The sequence below is a fragment of the Fukomys damarensis genome, unplaced genomic scaffold, assembly GCF_012274545.1.
Source record: "Fukomys damarensis isolate Sample0158 unplaced genomic scaffold, DMR_v1.0_HiC HiC_scaffold_17, whole genome shotgun sequence".
In the NCBI taxonomy this organism is placed as follows: Eukaryota; Metazoa; Chordata; class Mammalia; order Rodentia; family Bathyergidae; genus Fukomys; species Fukomys damarensis.
Genome location: NW_022900929.1, coordinates 34263227 through 34283066, shown reverse-complemented (window position 1 = coordinate 34283066; position 19840 = coordinate 34263227). Strand labels below are relative to the sequence as shown.

General features: G+C 45.8%; 1 protein-coding gene across 5 annotated transcripts in view; it reads right to left on the bottom strand.

Annotated features, from left to right (window-relative positions):
• The window catches only part of Pla2g4e (phospholipase A2 group IVE), a 67813-nt gene extending 47973 nt beyond the window's left edge, over positions 1-19840 (bottom strand). For all 5 annotated transcript variants that reach the window (XM_010624757.2, XM_010624758.2, XM_010624759.2 and 2 more), the window contains exons 1-2: positions 19672-19840; positions 11928-12149 (exon numbers count right to left, since the gene is read on the bottom strand). In XM_010624757.2, the coding sequence (XP_010623059.1) occupies positions 11928-12089 (162 nt within the window). In that variant the 5' untranslated portion in view covers positions 12090-12149; positions 19672-19840. The remainder of the gene's footprint in view (positions 1-11927; positions 12150-19671) is intronic.

Genomic DNA, 19840 nt, shown 5'->3' with positions numbered 1-19840 from the left:
AGGTAAGGGGAAAAAATGAGAATCAAGACTTGCCATGTAAAGGTACATGATCCCAACAATGAATGTAACTGTACTGTATCCCTAAAATGTACCAATAAACTCAATAAAATTAAAAAAAAAAAGAATGTACAGTCTATTATAAGCATGGTTTTTTTTCCGCTTCTCAATGTTATTTTCAGATTCACCTATATTCGTAAGGATAGATCTGGCTTGTTCATTTGCATAGCTGTGAATTATACTGCCATTATTTTTCTGGTTTTTGCTGGCAGACATATAAGCCGTGTCTAAGTTTTTGCTATTATTATATTTCGTTATTTCTAAAGCTCATTAAAAATTTCTGAGGCCCATTTAAAAATGTCTGAAATAAGAAATCCTTTTTAAAAATGGTGATGTGTGGGGCTGGGGATTTAGCCCAGTGGTTCTGCTGCCTGCCTCACAAGTGCAAGGTCCTGAGTTCGATCTCTGGTACAAAAAAAAAAAAAAAAAGACTGTTGTAACCACCCTTGCACACGGTGTTTCCTCAGGGTGTATCCTTTGGGAAAAAAAAAATGGCTGGTGATGGAGTACACTGTCATCACCAGAGATTGCCTAATTGTCCCTGATTTACTCTCCCACAACTATGTGAGAATGTTCCCACTGGGGGTGAACCAAGAGTAACCTATGTGTTTTGCCAACCTAATGAGTATAAAATGGGCTCTTACAGTTCTGAAGGCTGGGAAGTTTAGCATCAGTAGCTGCATATGGTGAGGGTTACCCTTAGCCAATACAGCTGCATGAGAGTAAGAACTAATCTCCCTTGAGAACTGCTTAATCCTTCTTAACAACCTAATCATCACTTAATGGCCCAAGACTTTCAGCACATAGGGAACAAACCTTATCATGAGTTTTGGTGGGAATGAACCATATTAAAACCATGGTGCTTGGTACCCAGGTCCTCTGCTTGAGGAGTCTCCTCACTGACTGACAAGCCAGGTGTGGCCCTGAGATGGGCAATCAGCTGGGGTGTTTTGTAAAGTCTTGAGCTAGCAGAGGAGTAATAGGGGTCTGTCTCACAAACAAGGACAACAGGCTTGGAGTTCTCTGGGCTATTTAGGGGGAAATCTTGAATTCTGTGTCAAGTTGGCAAGGAAGAAAATCATTGTAATTCTGGATACTATTGACATGTTTTCAAGGCTTTTGGGTAATTTCATAGCATTAGAAGTTGGAAAACTTGGTGATATGATGGCATATTATGGAGCCATTTTTTAAAACACCTTATTTCTTTTTGGTTATTTTGGGTTTTTTTGTTGATTTTTTGAGACAGGGTCTCAATATGTAGTTGAGACTGCCCTGGAACTCACTATGTAGCCCAGGCTAATCTCAATTCCACAGAAATCCTCCTGCCTCAGCCTCCCGAGTGCTAGGATTATAGGCATGCACCACCACGCCTGGCTAAACTCCCTGTTTCTTTTTTTTTCTCATTGAGTTTATTGGTACATTTTAGGTATACAGTAAAACCCCTATTTCTTAATGGCAGAGGAAAATGGTAACTATTTACTGTTTCATAGAATAAATTTTACAATTACAATTTTAATTTTGCATATAAATATATGTGTGTAAAATAAGAACTGATTTCTATCAATATATGTGTCAAGAAAAGGACTGGAAGGAAATATATTAGGAGTTCAAAATGTTATCTCTGTAACAACTACTAACATATATGCACCAAACAACAGCATACCCAACTGCATAAAAGAAGTACTACTGCATGTAAAAGACCGATAATCATGAACACAATTACAGCAGGGGACCTCAATACCGCACTATCATAAATAGGCAGAACAACTAGACAAATCAACAAAGAAATATCAGAGATGAATAAAACCTTCAACAAATGGACTTAATAGATACCTACCTACAGAGTGTTCCATCCAACAACAGAACACGCATTCTTCTCAGCAGCATGTGAAATTTTCTCCAAAATAGACCACATATTAGCCATTAAAGCAAGTTTAAGTAAATGTAAAAGCATTAAAATTATACCATGCATATTTTCAGGTGATAGTGAAATGAAGTCAGAGATCAATAACAAAAGAAAACATAGAAATTATGCAAATGCATGGAAACGAAATAATGCACACTTAAATAAACAACCGGTTACAGAAGAAATCAGGGAAGAAATAAAAGAGTTTCTAAAACTAAATGATAATGCCAGTACAACATACCAGAACTTATGGGCCACAATGAGAGCAGTCCTAAGAAGGAAGTTTATAGCTATGATTACTCACATCACAAAAACAGAGTGAGCCCAAACAAATAACTTAAAAATACCTTCAAGATCCTAGAAAAACAAGAACTATCTAAAAACCAAAGCTAGTACAAAGAAGAAAATAATAAAGATCAGAGCAGAAATCAATGAAATTGAGGCAAAAATTATAAAGATTTAATAAATCAAAGAATTGGTTTATTGAGAGAATAAAGGGAAATAGACAAATATTAGCCAATCTAACCAGGAGAAGGAGAAAAAAGACCCAAATAATGCAATTAGAAATGAACATGGTGAAATCCTAATGGACACGGCTGAAATAAAAAAATATTTTAAATAACTACTTTGCAAACCTGTACAACAATAAATTGGACAATTCTGATGAAATTAATAGATTCCTAGATATATATGAGTTACAAAAACTGAACTAAGAATATTAAAGGTATGAATAATCCAATAACAGGCAGTGAAATTAAAGCAGTACATAATAAAAATCCTACCAAATAAAAAAAGCCTAGGTCTGGATGGATTCATTGCTGAATTCTTCAAAAACACTTGGGAAGACTCAATGACAATACTTTTCTAGCTTTCAAAAAAAATTTAATTTAGTTTATTGGTACATTCTAGGTAGACAGTACAGTTACATTCATTACTAGGATCTTGTACCTATACATGCCAGGTCTTGGTTCTCATTTTTTCCCCTTGTCCCCAGCCTCCACATATTTTTCCTTTTCCCTTATTCCCCATTCCCTATCCTTCTCACTGTCTTTTCAAGCTTTTTAATGAAATTGAAAAAGAAGGAATGCTCTCAAAGTCATTCCTAGAAGCGATCATTACCCTGATTCCAAAACCAGACAAGGATCCAATGAAAATAGAGAACTATAGACCAATCTCTTTAGTGAATATAGATGCAAAGGTCCTCAACAAGATACTGGAAAACAGAATACACTGAATCATCCAAAAGACCATACATCATGAACAAGTAGGCTTCATTTCAGGGAAGCAAGGATGGTTTAGCATATGCAAATCAATACATGTAATGCAGCACATAAACAGAAGCAAGGCCAAAAATTACATGATCATCATAATAGACACAGAAAAAGCCTTTGACAAAATCCAACACTCATTCATGGGAAAAAAAAAAACAAAACCTGAAGAAAATAGCTATAGAGGCCGAGCATGGTGGCTCATGCCTATAATCCCAGCACTCGGGAGGCTGAGGCAGGAGGATTGCTGTGATTTCGAGACCAGCCGGGGCTACATAGTGAGTTCTAGGTCAGTCTCAACTACATAGTGAGACCCTGTCTCAAACAACAACAACAGCAACAACAAACCAACCAACCAAAAAACAAAAGGTATAGGCAAGGACTTTCTGAACAGAACATCAATTGCCCAGGAATAGTATTGAGACTCAACAAAAGGGATTATATCAAATTGAAAAGTTTCTGCACAGTGAAGGAAATAGCTAACAAAGTGAAAAGACCACCTATAGAATGGGGAAAAAATCTTGCCAGGTATTCCTCAGACAGAGGACTAATATGTAGAGTAAAAGGCTCTAAAAAAAATTAGATTCCCCCAAATAAAAAATCCAATGAAGAAACGGGCAAGTGAAATTAATAGACACTCTACAGAAGAAGAAGTACAAATGAGCAATAGATACATAAAGATATGCTCAATACCACTGGCCATTAGAGAAATTCAAATTAACACAGCACTGAGATTCTGTCTTACCCCAGAAAGATTGGCCACCATCAAGAAATCAAACAACAACAAATGCTGGAGAGGCTTTGGGGGGAAAAAAAGGAACCCTTGTACTTTGCTGGTGAGAATATAAAGTAATATGGAAATCAGTAGAGAGATTCCTCAAAAACTAGAACTAGAAATTCCACTTGACCCAGCCATTTCTCTTCAAGGTCTCTTCCCAAAAGAATAAAAGACATCAGATTGTAATGATACATTCTTATCTGTGTTTAGAGCGGCAGAATTCTTAATAGCTAAATCTTGGAAGCAGATTGTATGTCCCCAAACAGGTGAACAGATAAAGAAAATGTAGTATTTGCACACTTACACACATAAAACATGGTGTTCACTACTCTGCCATAAGGAAAGGTAAATTCGAGTCATTTGTAGAAAAATAGAAGCACCTTGAGACCATTCTGTTAAGTGAAATAAATCAGATGCATGAGCTTAAAATGCATACAGTTGAGAAACCTAAATTATAAATGGAGAGAAAAGTAAAAGACAATAGGAAATAGGAAGATGGAACTTTCTTAAGCTGGGAGAAGATCAAGAGATGGAGGGGAAGGGCTGTGGATTGGGCTCAGTGGTTCCACTGCCTGCCTGGTGAGTGCAAGATCCTGAGCTCCATCCCGGGTACCAACAAAAAGAAGACGGGGAGGAATGGAAGGGAAAGGGAATGAAAAAGGAATTAAGATGTATTATGCACATAGAACAACTCCACACGAGGAAAATAAATAGTATGCACTGCAAACATGTACTAATAAAAAACATTTTAAATATAAAAGAGGTTATCTGTGGACCATGTTATTAGCAATGATCCTTTTCTTTATTAAACTTTAAAGTGTTTCTAATAGCAACGCTGAAAATATATTACATACTATTTACAGGCAAAAGAACAAATTTTTTTTGTTTTGTTTTGGTTTGGTTTGGTTTTTTTGAGACAGGGTCTCACTATGCAGTTGAAACTGACCTGGAACTCACTACGTAGCCCAGGCTGGTCTCAAACTCACAGCGATCCTCCTGCCTCAGCCTCCCGAGTGCTGGGATTACAGGCGTGCGCCACCACTCCTGGCAAGAACAAATGTTTTTTAAAAGCAAAATTATTTTATGTTAAATAAATAAAAGAACCATGTATTTAGAGACAGGGAAAGGAAATGTGCAGATTTTTATTGTTATCATGTTCCAGCCACCAGGCCAGATATCTATATATGCCAGCTCTGTGAAAAGTACATTGGCATGGGCTGGGGATTTAGCTCAGTGCTTCCACTGCCTGCCTCACAAGCTCAAGGTCCTAAGTTTGATTCCAGTACCAAAAAAATAAATAAATAAAACTGAAAAAGTGCTGTGTCCATTCCAAGTAGCAGGAGGCACTGTTCTAAGATGGGGCCTGACAGGTCTACCCAGGGAAGGAATTCTTCCTCAAAGGCTGAGAAGCCCTCTCTTCCTCCCACCAAGCAGCGGGCCCACTAGCCAACATCGGGGTCTTCCTCTTTCCCTGATAACGTGCAAAGCACGTAATGCAGCGGGCAGAGCCAGGCTCGTCAAAACCTCAATGCAGCCAGCACCATGGTCGTGATGGCAGGGTCTCTAGACTCCCACACGGAAGCTAGCTGCAGGTGTGAGAAGAGCTGTCAGGCACGAGAAAGAATGGGACTTTGTGGCACAGGGGGACAGTATGTCCCAGCTGGTGGTGGAACTCAGGTCTTGTGGGTGGGTAGATCTGACTTCAGTGTAGGGAAGAACTTGGTAGCTTGGGAAACGATAAACTTCTATCCCTGGAATTATGCAATGGGTACCTGCCTGGGAGATAGATAAAAAGAGATTCCTGTGCTGGGCAAGAAGGTTGGCCTAGAACCCAACCCATCTGTTTCAGTGCAGAGATTCTGTTATTCTCCAGCTGGCCTGCCCTGGATCCTCCAGACAATTTAATCTGTGCTAATCCCTTTAGCTACCCAGAGCATCTATGGGAGAGGCTTTTTTGCCTAATAGGTAATGACTTTGTTGCCTAATAGGTAATGACTGCTCCAATGGTGAGGATTTCCCAGGCAGGGACAGGGGACAGGGCAGGGCCAGCATGGCCTGGAAAGGAGATATTGGGGCCCCTTCACATCAGGGTCTGGATGTGGCCATCCACTCTGCCTTTCGCAGAACCAGCCCTGGAACTCGTTTCTTGGAACAACATTGATAGAAACTTGGGACCTTTCGTCCTACACGGCTCTCACGTGCTGAGTGACACACACTCACACGTGACACAAATGATCTTATGTGCAGGCGGAAGGCACCAAAAATACAAACCATGAGGCCACAAACCAAAAGCGTACAACAACCATGACAAAATTCACATCCTTAGATGAGGCCCACTCTGATAGATCTAGAGACAAGAGTGTGAGATTTGGAGTCAAAGGTACCTTGATCTGTGCCTTGGCTCTGGTACTGACTAGCTGGGTAGGCAGATAGTTTACCTTTCAGAGACTCATTTTTCTCATCTGTAAAAAGAGTTAACAGACTCTCTCATGGGATTCTTGTAAAGATACACGCTCATTTGATTATATGATGGGTGTACAGAGCTTGGCATATAATAAAACTTAATAAGGGGTAGTAGTTATCATTGTTTTTATTATTTTTGTGACAGGACAAATAAATTGGGAAGAATTAACTGTACATGAACTTGGAAGGCAGCTTGGGCTTGAGAGGTCAGGGAAAGCTTTGTTCACTGATGACAGACATTTGATGAGCGCCTCCTGAGCTCTGGGAACGATGCTACAGGTTCAGAGTACGAAAACTGATGTGGTCCAGGCTGTTGCCTGGCTTCCAGTGAAGGAGATTTGATAGTAAGCGAATGTGAATGCAAGCAATTACCATCATCATCAACTGTAGATATTCTGGTCTAGAGTGGAGGAGGAATCAGGGGTGACCTCCTGGCCTGTAAGCCAAAGCCTAAAGGAAGACTCGAAGTTGGCTCTGTGGGGGCCGCAGGGAAGAGCCCAGACTGAGGATGGATCCTGGCTCGACTTAGCCACCACGGAAGTGCCGCCATGTCTGGGGACTAAGCACGGGTGTCTGAGCCCCAGAACGAGGAGGGCTGAGGGAGGCGCCTGGCAGGGAGGGTGGGTCATGTGTGGCCTCAGAGACCATGGTAAAACACCCATGCTTTACCTGGAGAAAGCTAAGTAGAAAAGGGGCTTGAGTAAGGTCACTCACAGGACAGGCGTGGGCAGGGCTGGAGTTGAGGAGGCCTTCAGGGCTCTGAGAGAACCCATGGCCAGGGTGAGGGTGGAGATGAGAGAGGTAGCCGCATGCGAGCAGTGTTTCTGGGGAAAACTTTGGGGGTGATGGTGATGGAGTGGACAGCAGGGCGAGGCAGATGGTGGCTGGCATTGGGACCCTGTGGATAAAAGGGAAACCCAGAGAAGTGGGCCCCGAAGGAGCTCGGTCCAGGACCAACATGGGAGCCGATGGTGCACCTGGGAGCTGGGCCTAGAGCTGGGCTTGAAGTAAGGATTAGGTTTAGAGGTCAGCAGAGAGCACATTCCAGGAGGGGAAGCAGCAGGACACGGAAGAAGAGGCAGGCATACGCTTGCCTCACACGCACAGAGTGGGTGAGCTCTGCTGGGAGGGAAGGGTGTGAGGTGGGAGGACTGGAGCTGGGGTGGAGCCTCCGGAGCAGTGGAGGGAGCTGCCTTGATGGCAGAGATAGTGGGACTCAGGTAGCTGCCAGCCAGCTATGAATCTACCCTTGGCAAGCAGGTCTATACCAGGGGAGGGAAGGCCATGGGCAAGTAGGCATACAGCCTATGTACCCTGAAAATAGGTCCACATCCTACTTTGAGAAAGAGGATGGTGTCAGAGGTTTGTACACAGAGCCTCTCAGGGCTCCATCTTCTCACTGGTTCCTCTAGATCTCACTGGCTGTTGCTACTTCATTCTTTTGAAAGGCTTCTGAAAGGCAGAGAGCAGGAAAACACAGAATTCTGCTCCCTCTCTTTTGTCCCTTTGCCCCTTCCTCTGGAGATTGTCCAGCTCAGCGGCTTCAAAGTATGTGTGTTCTACCTTGCGTCTATATTCACACAGCTTATCTCGCTGACCTGGCTCTTGATCTTAAGACTTGTGTTGTCAACTGCCCATCTGATCAGAGCTGCTTGAATATGAATCTCAAGTTAGACAGAAATTTCCAGTCCCTTCCAGCCAAACTCATTTCTATCCTAGTGTCCCCAAGCTGAGCACCTCCCAGTTATTATTATTATTATTTTTTTTTTTGGTACTGGCGATCAAACTCGGGTCCCTGCACTTGTGAGGTAGGCGGCGGAACCACTGAGCTAAATCCCCAGCCCCCCTCCCAGTTATTAAGGCAAAAATGTAAGTGGCACCTGTGATTTATCATTTCATGCTTAATCTGTCCATAGTCCAGTAAATTCCACTTTCAGACAGATCTTCATTACCACTCTTTATCAAGCCATCGTCCTTTCTCTTGGGCTGCAACCAGAGTCTCCTCGCTAGTGTCCCTGTTGTGCCTCTGTCCCCAGTGACAGCACAGCAACCTGTGTAAAGCACAGGCGGTAGGAATTCTCCAGAGGCCCCACAGCTGCTTCCTGCACATCTGACCCAGCATATGGCTCTGATGTCTCTGCCACCTTCGCCTTCTCCTCCTCTTCCCTCTGATCTCTGCTTGCCAAACACCTGGGTTTTCTATTTCTAGAACCCACCTGACCACCTTGTGTCCTCATTCTTAAGATCTTAGTTCTAAGCTATCCCTCCCTGCTGTCAGCTACTCATATCATACATTTTGTTTCGGACACCAGAAATTGTCCCGATTTATTGTCTGGCTTAATGTAGGTTTCATGAGGGCCAGATGTTTGACCTACTCAGCATTCTGTCTCCTACTCCTAGAAAAATAATACCAGGTACACAGTGGGATGAACAAAAAGAGATGTTTCAGCTGTGCTTCTTGATTTCCTGGAGAGAATGTGGAAAGTGCAGGAGGAGTTACCCAAGAGTACAGGATAGGTGTAACCGGGAGGAGAACAGCTCATCTGATGAGTTGGCATTGGCCAGAGTGGCGCTGGATGGTAACAGGCTGCCCCAGGATGGGAACCCTTGCCTAGGTGGACAGACACAGGGTGGTCCCGGGAACCTACCAAGGGTCAAGTGGAGAGCTGGGCAGTGCCTTGGGAAGACTGGTGGCTCATCCCCCCCATCAAAACTGGTCACTGCCTGGGCACTCATCCCCCATCGTGCGTGCTGTCCCTTACACCCATACGCTCCCTCCTGCAGAGCTGTGACTCTTAAACTTATTCAAATATTTCACGGAGGGCTTAGGGAATGGCCAACTGACTAGTCTCCAAGAAATTCCATGGACGTTTACAAAAAATAAAGTAGCTATAAAAACCCTGACGGTTCCCAATAGATCCTAATAAATGATGACGCACACAATGGAATATGACATTAAAGTTATTATTACAAAGTTCGGGTTATAACCCAGAAACTACCCATGACTATGATGTGTGAGCTAAAACACATGTGTGAACACGGAGAGCAGGACTGTAAGGTCATCACTGAAGGAGAAGAAGATGGGAAAGGCAGTTATCGTATCGCCTGGTGGGATTTGGGGGGCTTTGTCCTTCGAGTTTTCCAGAAGTTCTTCGAAATTAACTTTGAGAAACAAAACTGTTAGAGACTAGAATAGTGTTTGTGTACCAGAGCTTGGGAAGGGTACGGGGGATGAAGTGAGGAGGGTTAGGTCACAGGGCGCAGTTGGATGGGAGAAATTGAGAATGTTACACAGGATAACTGTGTTTGACAACAATTAATGGAATATTTCAAAATAGCCAATAGAATATTCTGAATGATCTCAACACGAAGAAATGTTATCAGAGGTGACAGAGGCGCCAATTACCCTGTCTCTGATCACTACACATCTTATACATGCACTGCACTGTAACACTGCACTCAATAAATATATACAATTACTATGAGTCAGCTAAAAATGAAAAAAGGTTTGGAAGAGAAACTATTCAAGTTAAATAGTAAAATAAGTATGATTTTATTAATATTAATATCAAATATATTAATAAAATTAAATATTAAAATTCCACATAAAACATTACATATCTTCCCATGGTTTTCTGTGTCCCAGGCGCGTGGCCTTTCCTCCCTGAAGGAGCTGGGAAAAGACAAGGGTCCAGGGGCACAGGCCCAGTCCTGCATACACCAGGTGAGGTGTGGAGGTGGTAGAGAAACAGCAACCTCAGTAAGCCACGCTGCGCCAGCCTGGGAGCTCGGTGTGCCACGCTAAGTTTATTCTCGCACCTCAGGTAAATACTTCTCACAGACAGAGGCTGAAGACTGACAAGGTCAGGGAATTTGTCTGAGGTAACCCAACTGACACCCGACAGAGCAAGGAGAGAAGCCCATCTGATTCCAAACCCGTGTGGGGAGCCACTCTAAGGAGGCCACACTGTTGGAGACACAGATACTAAACCTCTGTTTCCATGGTGTCACCTCCAAGTGTGAGCAAGTGAAGACCGGTCCCTGACCTCCTTAGCAAGGCATCCAGCAGAGGGGTTGTCCTGATTCCCGGCCTCCCTTTATGTAACATATGGAGAGCGGACCTGGCTGGCTGTGGTGGCACATACCTGTGATCCTAGCTACTTGGGAGGCTGAGGCAGGAGGACCACAAGTGTAAAGCCAGCCTGGGCAACTTGGCAAAGCTGGAGTTGCAGCTTAGCTCACTTGCCTAACATGTGAGAAGCCCTGGGTCTAATCTCTTCCTTATCCCCCCAAAAATAGTGGGCCTGGCTGACCAGACTCAGGGACCTCTGGAAAGGAGGTGGTCCGAGGGAGAGCGGGGGAGAGAAGCCTGCCTGGATCTTGAGGACATGTTCTTCGGGAAGGATAAGATGGAGCGGGCAGAGATTGGGAGAATGACACATCTCAAGCCGCTCTGAGTCACCCACACCACCCCTGTCAGCCGGGCCAAGGTGAGCAGGGTTCTCACGAGGGGCCCCCCAGTGGCTTTACTACTTTGTGTGCTGGACACTAGGATGCCAGTGTGAGGTGGGACCTCGGGTTCAGGTGAGGGGTGGCCCCACCAAGCCGGGGCCCAGGGGAAGCAGACGCTGAGGGTCTCTAGGAGGCAGGATGGGGGCATTGTAAGTGACCCAAAGAGCAAGTCCAACCCTGGCCAGCGGAAGGAAGTGAGGCTCACCTTGCTGAGCTCGGCCAGGGATAGAGGAATGCTGACCCTCAGATCGTGGGTGGCTGACACAAAGCCCCTGCCACCCTGGGGAGAGATGGGGGCAGATCTGGACAGCTGATTTCCTACAGCTGCTTCTGGGTTTGTAGCCCACTAAGTTTACCAGATGGGGCATATTGAAGGTGTCTCTGATATGCCTAGGACAGATTTGTGAGTGGAGTGAAATCCGTGCATATGACTCTCTCTAAGCCAAAAGTGTCTACACATACGACCCACCGTGCACTGTGCTGGACTCCGTGGTTGAGAACTGTCATGTGTCTGACTCCCTACTAGGTGCTTCACGTGTACATGATGACATCCATTCTTCCCAGTACCATATTCATTCCCAGAAAACCTGCCATCAAAGATTGCCCATCAACACTGCTGTGTGACCTTGGAGAGCTCCCTGGCCTCTCTGAGCCTCAGTTTCTTCATCCAATGCAGACACTAACCCCTAGCTGGGAGAGTATCAGGTATATAGAATGCCCTCGATCAAAGGTCACTGCTATTGTCAACAGATCTGAGCAGAGAGGAGTAGGGATAGGTAAGCGACGGGGTGCGGGGGAGACGTGAAGGGGCGCCTCCAGCAAGAGAGGGACTTGCGCCAACACCATGGCTTCACTCTATAGGAAAGCAGGTGATCTGATTCACAGTCATTGAAGTGGGGGTCAAATTTAGGCAGCCGGAGCCCCTCCCCAAATACAGACATACCTGAGAGCCACAAAGGGCCAGGGGATGCGAAGTTGGGAGAGGGAGAGCCTCCAGGGGCAGTGTGTCTCCGCACCGGCTGTCTTCTTCACCCCCTCGGGGGCTCCGAGGGACGAGCACATGAGTTCCCAGCTCACACTGGCCTCCCGAGGCCAGCAGGTCCATTCCAGCCTCGTCTATTCTGGGCTCAGGACAGTCATGTGGAGCTGTGGGACGGCGCGGCTCCTGGGGATTTCAAGGGGTTTTTGTTAAGAAAGTGACACCATCAGGGACCTGCTGAAGACAGGCCAGATGAATTATTAAGGAGGGGAAGGAGGCCGGAGTTTAGCCCAAGGAGCCGCCCTCTGGGGGGATTTCAAACAACAGAAATCCACTTTCGGGGCAAGAAAGTCTTGAGTAGAGTGGAGGGAAATTGGGCTAGGATGGTGCCCTGCAGGGGCCAGGCTCCGGAGAGCTCCTCCTTGGCTGCAGAAGCTATTTTTAAAAAGGTGAAACTCAATATGTCAACATCATCCGGGAGAGGAGGGAGCGAGGCTGGAGGTGAAGTAGCTAGGCTCCAGGCCAGGAGAGACACCACTCACTGCTCTCTCTTGACACCCCAGATCTCTGTCTGAGGACTGAAAACAAATACCTGGCCTTGGTTCCAAGCTGATGGTGGAGGCTACGGGCCAGAATAGAGTTTGGTAATCTATTATGTCTCTTATTTCAACCCTTTATCTCTCTCTCTCTCACTCTTCCTTTCTTCCTTTTTCTTTTTCTTTGGAGTACTTGGGATTAAACCCAGGCTTTTGCACTGAATAAATGCCCAGCCTTTTAAAAAAAATTTTGAGTCAAGGTCTCACTGGATTGCTAGTTGCCCAGACTGGGCTCAAACTTGTGATCTTTCTGCCTCAGCCTCCCAGAGTGCTAGGATTATGGGTATGTGCAACCACTCCCAGCTCAGCCTTTTGTTTGGTTTGGTAGATGTAATGTCTGGCAGTTCAGAGAGTGCGTCATATCTCTGCATTAGAAACAAAACATCAGAAATTAAAAACAAAAGCAAAACCTCTTTGTAGTCTGTGCACAGCTGTCTTTAGAAGTACATTTAAAACCCAGTATGGTGGTGCACTAGAGGCAGAGCCAAGAGGATCACCCCGAGTTCAAGACCAGCCTGGGTTACATTGTGAGTTGAAGGCGAGCCTGAACTACACAGTGACCCTGTCTCAAAAAAAAAAAAAAAAAAAAAAAAAAAAAAATACATAGTGAGTTCCAGGTCAGTCTCAACTACATAGTGAGACTCTGTCTCAACCCACCTCAAATAAATAAATAATAAAATAAAACAAAACATGTCCCTTTCTCTCTCTCCCTGCTGGCTCTGAGCTCTGCAGCACCCTTTCAAGTCGAGAACCTCCTTATCACTCCCCTGCCCCTTTCAAGACGCTCTTTACTGAGGCTCTGGTTGAATCATAGGCTGTCTCTGGTCTCAACAACCCCACCGGAAGGCAGGCAATGGCCAGGTCCACCCCCAGAATGCCTGGCAGTGAGGTGTGGCAGATGGGCAGAGGTGTCGCTGCCCTGTCTGTCTGTGTTACGGGGGGCGGGTCACTTGGATGATACCATTAATGACGATAAGCAGAGCCGTGTTCTCCAAAGCACACATCCAGTCCCCTTGCAAATCAAAAGTAGTTTGGAATCCCCCTGAGTAACTGCTGGCACTTCACGGGTTTTAAAACACTCTCACTTAAGTTGTCCATTCCTCTGGCCTCATTTCCAGTGCCAGGAGCAAGGCAAGAAGAGAAGGGAGCTGTGGTGGGATCTGAGTGCAGATGCTAGATGTGTGTGGCCATGATATTTAACTTTTATCTTGCCACAAAGGACAGGGGAAGCTTGAAACTGGAAGAAAAAGTGTTCTGTGGATGGAGATCTCTAATCTCCAAGTGCGTCTGAAACCAGGCTTCTTTGAAGCCAAAGGGGAAAGTCATGTTCTAGACCCAGAGCATGGGGGTTCTAACTCAGAGCACCCGGATGAGTTGGGGGAGACGGCAGACGGGGCGGGGGATGAGTGACTCAAATACCTCATTCCAGGGGGTCTTGGCCTCTTTATACTTGAAAAATAAATGTAGAGATTAGAATGGGGGAGTTTCAGACTTCTTAGGTAAATATGTTGGGGCTAATTGAGATGAAAGGAAGCCCTCTGCATCCTGCAGTGCACTGGTCACAGGGCTGAGCCTTCATGTTCTGCCAACCCCTTATGCGGGGCAGACCTGGGGCAGCACTGTTGGGCCGGAGATTTAGCTCAGTGGTTCCACCGCCTGCTTTGCAAGCTCAAGGTCCCGAGTTCAATCTCTGGTACTAGCACTGCTGGGCAGCTGGCCTGGGAGGTCCTCAGTCATGGACCTGGCCTAGTGCAGGGGTGGTGGCTGGGGCTGGGACCCCGACAGGAAGAGCCAAGGCAGGGACAGCACAGAGCGAGCAGAGAGCCAGCTGGATGGCCTTCCCACCTCCCAGACTGCACCTCCCTCCTGGCGCTCCTTCCTCCCTGCTCCTGCATGGGTCACATCTCCCTACGTGGCCTAGCTCCAGGGCTGCTCAAAGCCCAGAACTGCATGAGGGGTCACCTGGGGGTGTCACATACCCTGCAGATCCTTGGGGGGCTTAGGTGAGAGCAAGGGGCCCTTGAGTCATTCAGACTCAAGTCCCACAGGGTCTGAATGTGATTTTTCCTTTAGCATCCCTCCCCCCATACACTTTATACTAACAGTTGAACCCAAGGTCTTTGTACTGAGCTACATTTCCACCGCTAGGCTTGAACTTGGGATCCTCCTGCCTCAGCCTCCCAGAGTGTTGGTATTACAGACTGGTGCCACCATTCCCAGCTTAGGAATATTTCTAGAGGATGTCTTCAGGCCTAATATAACTTATTACCCTACAAAACTCACCTTCTTCCCACTAAAAATTGAGACAATCAAAAGAATTCCAACTCCACCCAAAACAAGGACAGTACTCCAACAAATGTGCTTCCACTGAGCACCGTGGGATCAGAGTCCACCCCCAGCTCCAGGGCCCCCAGCCCCTGGTCTCCAGAAAGGCCCTCAGAAGAGCTCAGTTGGTCAATTGGTCACTGCCAGCTGACTTCCCAGGGATCTTGGCAGTGCTGGCCTGGGCGTGTTCAAGCAGTGGTGTTCCCAGCAGAAGTGTGTGCTGAGCTTAAATACACACACAAGCAAACCTCTGCAACACACTCTCCCTGGAGCACTCATCTTGCTCTGCTCATTTCCCCTTGGATCATTTCTCCGAGGGGGGCCTGTGTCTGTGAGAGAAAAGCAAAGCCAGGCAGGGGTGATTTGCAGAGGTGACAGCAGCATCTCAGGATGACAGCCATGGAGGACAAAGGGAGCCCTTAATCGAGCCCTGGCACACTTGTCCTAATCATTGACTCTAATGTCCATCTTTTAACTTCTCCATTTTGTATGTATGTATGTATGTATGTATGTATGTATTGGTACCAGGGATCAAACTCAGGACCTTGCACTTGAGAGGCAGGCGGCAGAACCACTGAGCTAAATCCCCGGCCCTTAACTTCTCCCTTTTTTACAGCATTGGCGAAGTTTTAACTTCACCTTATTAAACATTATTATGAGCACACTACTGAACTTTTATCTGGAACATATTTCATGAAAAACACATCTGATTATAGGAAAGGAAAGTGGGTCTTGGGTGGGAAAAGGGAGGAAGAATATTCTTGTTTTATCCCAATTGTTTATAACAGGAAAGTATTTTTATAATTCTCAATAAAAGAAATAAGGGAAAAAGTATTTATCTGAGCAAATCTAATTAACCCAATTTAATTTCTTGGTAAACTTTCAATAAAACAATATCTAGCTGTTTCCAGTTTTTCCACTTGTTCTCTAAGATCAGGCTTTTCCCACACACCATGAAATATCACCCATTGTAGTTCACCTTGTGGTTTTTCTTTTGTGGCTGTTATTTCTTAACAACTCGAATTTTAATGAGAGCAAATTTTTTATCCCCCCCCCATGTGATTCTGTAAGAGTTTACCATGCGCAATTTTAGCTGTTCTTGGTTTTATTTTTCATCGTTTGCCCCTAAAAGTGCTATTCACTACAAATTGGACCAAGGATTGATCATTTGCTTTTACTTATTTGATTTTTTACTGCAAAAAAAATTGGTAAAGAAAAGGTATTTCCGCTAGTGGTGCACGCCTATAATCACAGCACTTGGGAGGCTGAGGCAGAAGGATCGCTGTGAGTTCGAGACCAACCTGGGCTACATAGTGACTTCCAGGTCAGTCTCAACTATGCAGTGAGACCCTGTCTCAAAAAAAACAAAAAAAACAAAAAAAAAAAAAGAAAGAAAAAAAGACATTTCCCATGGCATGACTAAGTGGCAGGATGCTTTATTATATTAATGTAATCATTTAGGACATGGAAAATCCTACAGATATAAAAAGGCACCCTCAGCTTCCAGGCTTTTAAAGGGAAAATGTGCTACATTAAGAAGGCATCTCATTGGGAAAGAGAAAATAGGCACATAGAGAATGGGTTGCCACACAGACGAGCAATAACATGCTGTTCCCCATAATGTCCCTTGGATTGGTGCTTGTGTTAGCCAGCTTTCCAACACGGAGACAGAATACCTGCAACAATCAACTTATGAAGAAGAAAAGTTCATCTTGGCTGATGGCTTCAGTTTAAGTCCATGGTCTCTCAGTTCTATTTCTTTGAGTCTGTGATGGTGTAGGACATCGTGATGGAGGTCAAACTGAAGAAAGCTTGTTCACTTCATGATGGTCAGGGAGACAGAAGAGGCCCAGGTCCCAGCATCCCCTTAAGGACATGTTCCCCAGTGACCTAACTTCCTTCCACTGGTTCCCACCTCCTAAATGTTCCACCACCTCCTCACAGTGCTACAGGCTGGGGACCAAGCTTTTAACACACGGGCATGGGGGACACTCACGGGCCAAGCTACAGAGTTTAAAATTACAGTTTGTAATTAGTTCTTGGCACATTAACTACTGAGATGTACAGGGTGATGTGTGTCTAGGTTTCAGAGGCTGAAGACTTACTTCACGAGTATTCCTTCTACATTGTGGACCCTTTAATTTTAGGGACATAAATAAAAAAAAGCTTTACAAATACAAAAATGTACACAAAATAACATTGTATGTTCTTTGCATGAACAATGGCTAGGGTTTTATATATGAGAACTCTCTTGTCTAAAACATTTATATATAGCAGGAAAGGAGAATTTGACAGAGTATAGTTGGCAAGAATTACTAGAAGAAATTAAATTGTTTCACATTTATCCCAGAATGAGCTGAGACTGGTTTGGTTTAAGAGAGCGGAGCCCCAAGGGACAGTAACTGCTGCTACTGCAATTTGGCTCAGGCAGGCTCTGCCTTAGATACTCCAGTTTCAAAGAACAAAAACCCACTTAAGCTTCATAAGTGGAGTGGCATGAATCTGTACTCCCAACAGCTGGGAGCCTAAGGCCAGCGGAGGCAAGATAATGAGACATTGTTTCAAAAAAGTAATAATTATGCTGACATTGTAATGCACACCTGTAATTCCAGAATTCTGGGAGGCTGAGGTGAAAGGATTGCAAGTTGAAGCCCAGCCAAGGCAAATTCAGTGATTTAGCAAGACCCTATCTTGAAAAAAAAAATTTTTTTTTAAAGGGCTGAGGATATGGATCAGTGGAAAAGGTCCTGGGTTTAGTTCCCAGACACACACACACACACACACACACACACACACACAATTGAGTTTTGCTCTTAATTTTCTTTGCTCTTAACTTTGTGTTTGCATTTAATTTTGTTTCAAAGAAGGGGAATAGGGTTTATTCAAAAGGAACTGACTGCCTGCAGCCATTGTCCAGCACGTCTCCTCCCAGTTCTGTGGAAAGGGCCCTGGGTGATATGAGGACAGACAGAAAGGCTGGGCGCAGGCTTCTCAGACTGTCCCTGATTCCACAGTGAACGGGGCGCACCCACCCAGGAAATGATGAGGGAGTCAAACGGGGTCATTGGCAAGCTACCCAGCTTTGCTGAGCTCTGGCGTCCTCGGTTGCAAATCAAGACCGACAGTGGGGACAGCAGCCTCACGGAAGTGTGCGGACTAAACCCCGACCCATCGCAAGCCTGAGTCAGTTCATCCCTTTCCTGCCCCATCTCCATCAAGGAAAGCGCGACTTCGACAACCCGGCAGGATACCAGAGCTGACGCCTACGAGCACTGTGGCATGTGCACTCGTCACAGCTCCTGAAATGACCTCAGTATCATTATCATTGTTTTTACAAAAATCAGATATGCTGTCCTTGTTGCATCCTGTGAGAGGGTGAACAGTTTGCCAGCTTTCCTTCAAGAGCCAGCCTTAAGAGAGATAGCACTTGGTGCCCCCTACATGGCCCAACTCTTAGGAGTTCATCACCGAGTAGGAAGTGGGGACGGCATTCCAGGGGCACAGCAGAAGTAGGGGGAAGGCAGCCCGGGTCAGATCAGCTGGACCTGCAGAGTAGGAACCCCTTTGTACCCTGCCTCCCTGGCACTGCAAGCCCTGGGGAAAGCAGCCATGACGCTGGTGTTAGAGGTGGGTCTGAGTCCGGAAGATGTGGCCAACCTAAGCCACCTTCCCTTTGGGGGTGGGGCCTGTGGTGTGTGCTCCGCGAAGTTCTCCTAGCCTACTGCTAGAAAGGGGATAAAAGCAGCCAGGCGCAGACAGTAGGGGCGCCTGGCCAGTCTACCCAGACTGTCCAGCCATGGGCAAAGAGAGCACCCTAGAGCTGGAGGCTCGGCTTCCGTCAGTGCTGTGCACCAAGAGCAGGGCAGTGCCAGGGGGACAGATTGTATTTTAGCAGTGACACCGCATGGCACTGAGAGCAAACACAGAGGCAGCTGACAACTTGGCAGAGGTGCAGCAGGGGTGGGTGTCAAATTGTCTTGAAATGACACTCAGGAGGCAGGCAGACCAAGGAAGAGGGCGACACTCAGAGAACTGAAGGGAAAGGCAGGTTTATCGCTAGCTAGTAGGCCCAGTGCAAGCCACCTTCCAGACTCTGAGCTCCGTTTCTAAGTTTGTTTTTGTATTTATCTGTCCTTTAGCCAAGGCGAGGGAACAAGCAGAATTTTACCAAAGCATAACTTGGCAAAGAGTAGGGTGGTGGAGGTAAAATTTTTTTTTACAGTTTATCTTTAAGACATAGGGAGGTAGGTAGCTGTGTTTCAGCAGTTCATCTTCTGGGCATAGTGACCTTCTCGAGTTCAGCAGGAGGGGAAAACCTTAGACCCTCAGCCCTGAGACTGTCGGACTCTGCCAAGCTTTGATTTTTCCATTTCAGTCTCTCCTCAGAACTAATGGCCAAGACTCCTGCCCTTGAAGTAGAAGTTAGAAGTCCATTAATTTGATAACTTAAGAGAATAGAACCACAGTGAACTCTGAGCTAAAAAGACTACATACATCATTACTCTGGGGGCCGTCATCACCCCCAGCAAAGGCAGGTTTCGGGGTGGGGGGGGACACCAACAGGAAGCTGCCACAACTCCCGACTTGAACAAAGCAGCCCTCTTCCCAGAAGAGACAGTGCCCGGCTGCTCGCCCTTTCTCTGGAAGAGAAGCCTCTCCCTTCTGCTACAGCCGAAGCCCCAGCCAGACACCCGGGCGCTCAGCAGAGTAGTCAGGGCTCTCTCAGTTGCAGGTAACAAGAACAGAGCTAGACGAGCTTACCCATAAGAAGCGACTCATCACCTCACCTTGCTGGGAAAGATGCAGGACCGACTCTCAGAATTAAAGAAGTGAAGAGGCTGTCAAGTTGAGGGAGGATGAACCTGGGATCAGAAGCTGCTAGGACTGTCCTGCTCCCATCTGCAAGCCCGGTGTCAAGGGGTGGTTTGTTCAGCAGGCGGGTTTTATCTTAGGAAA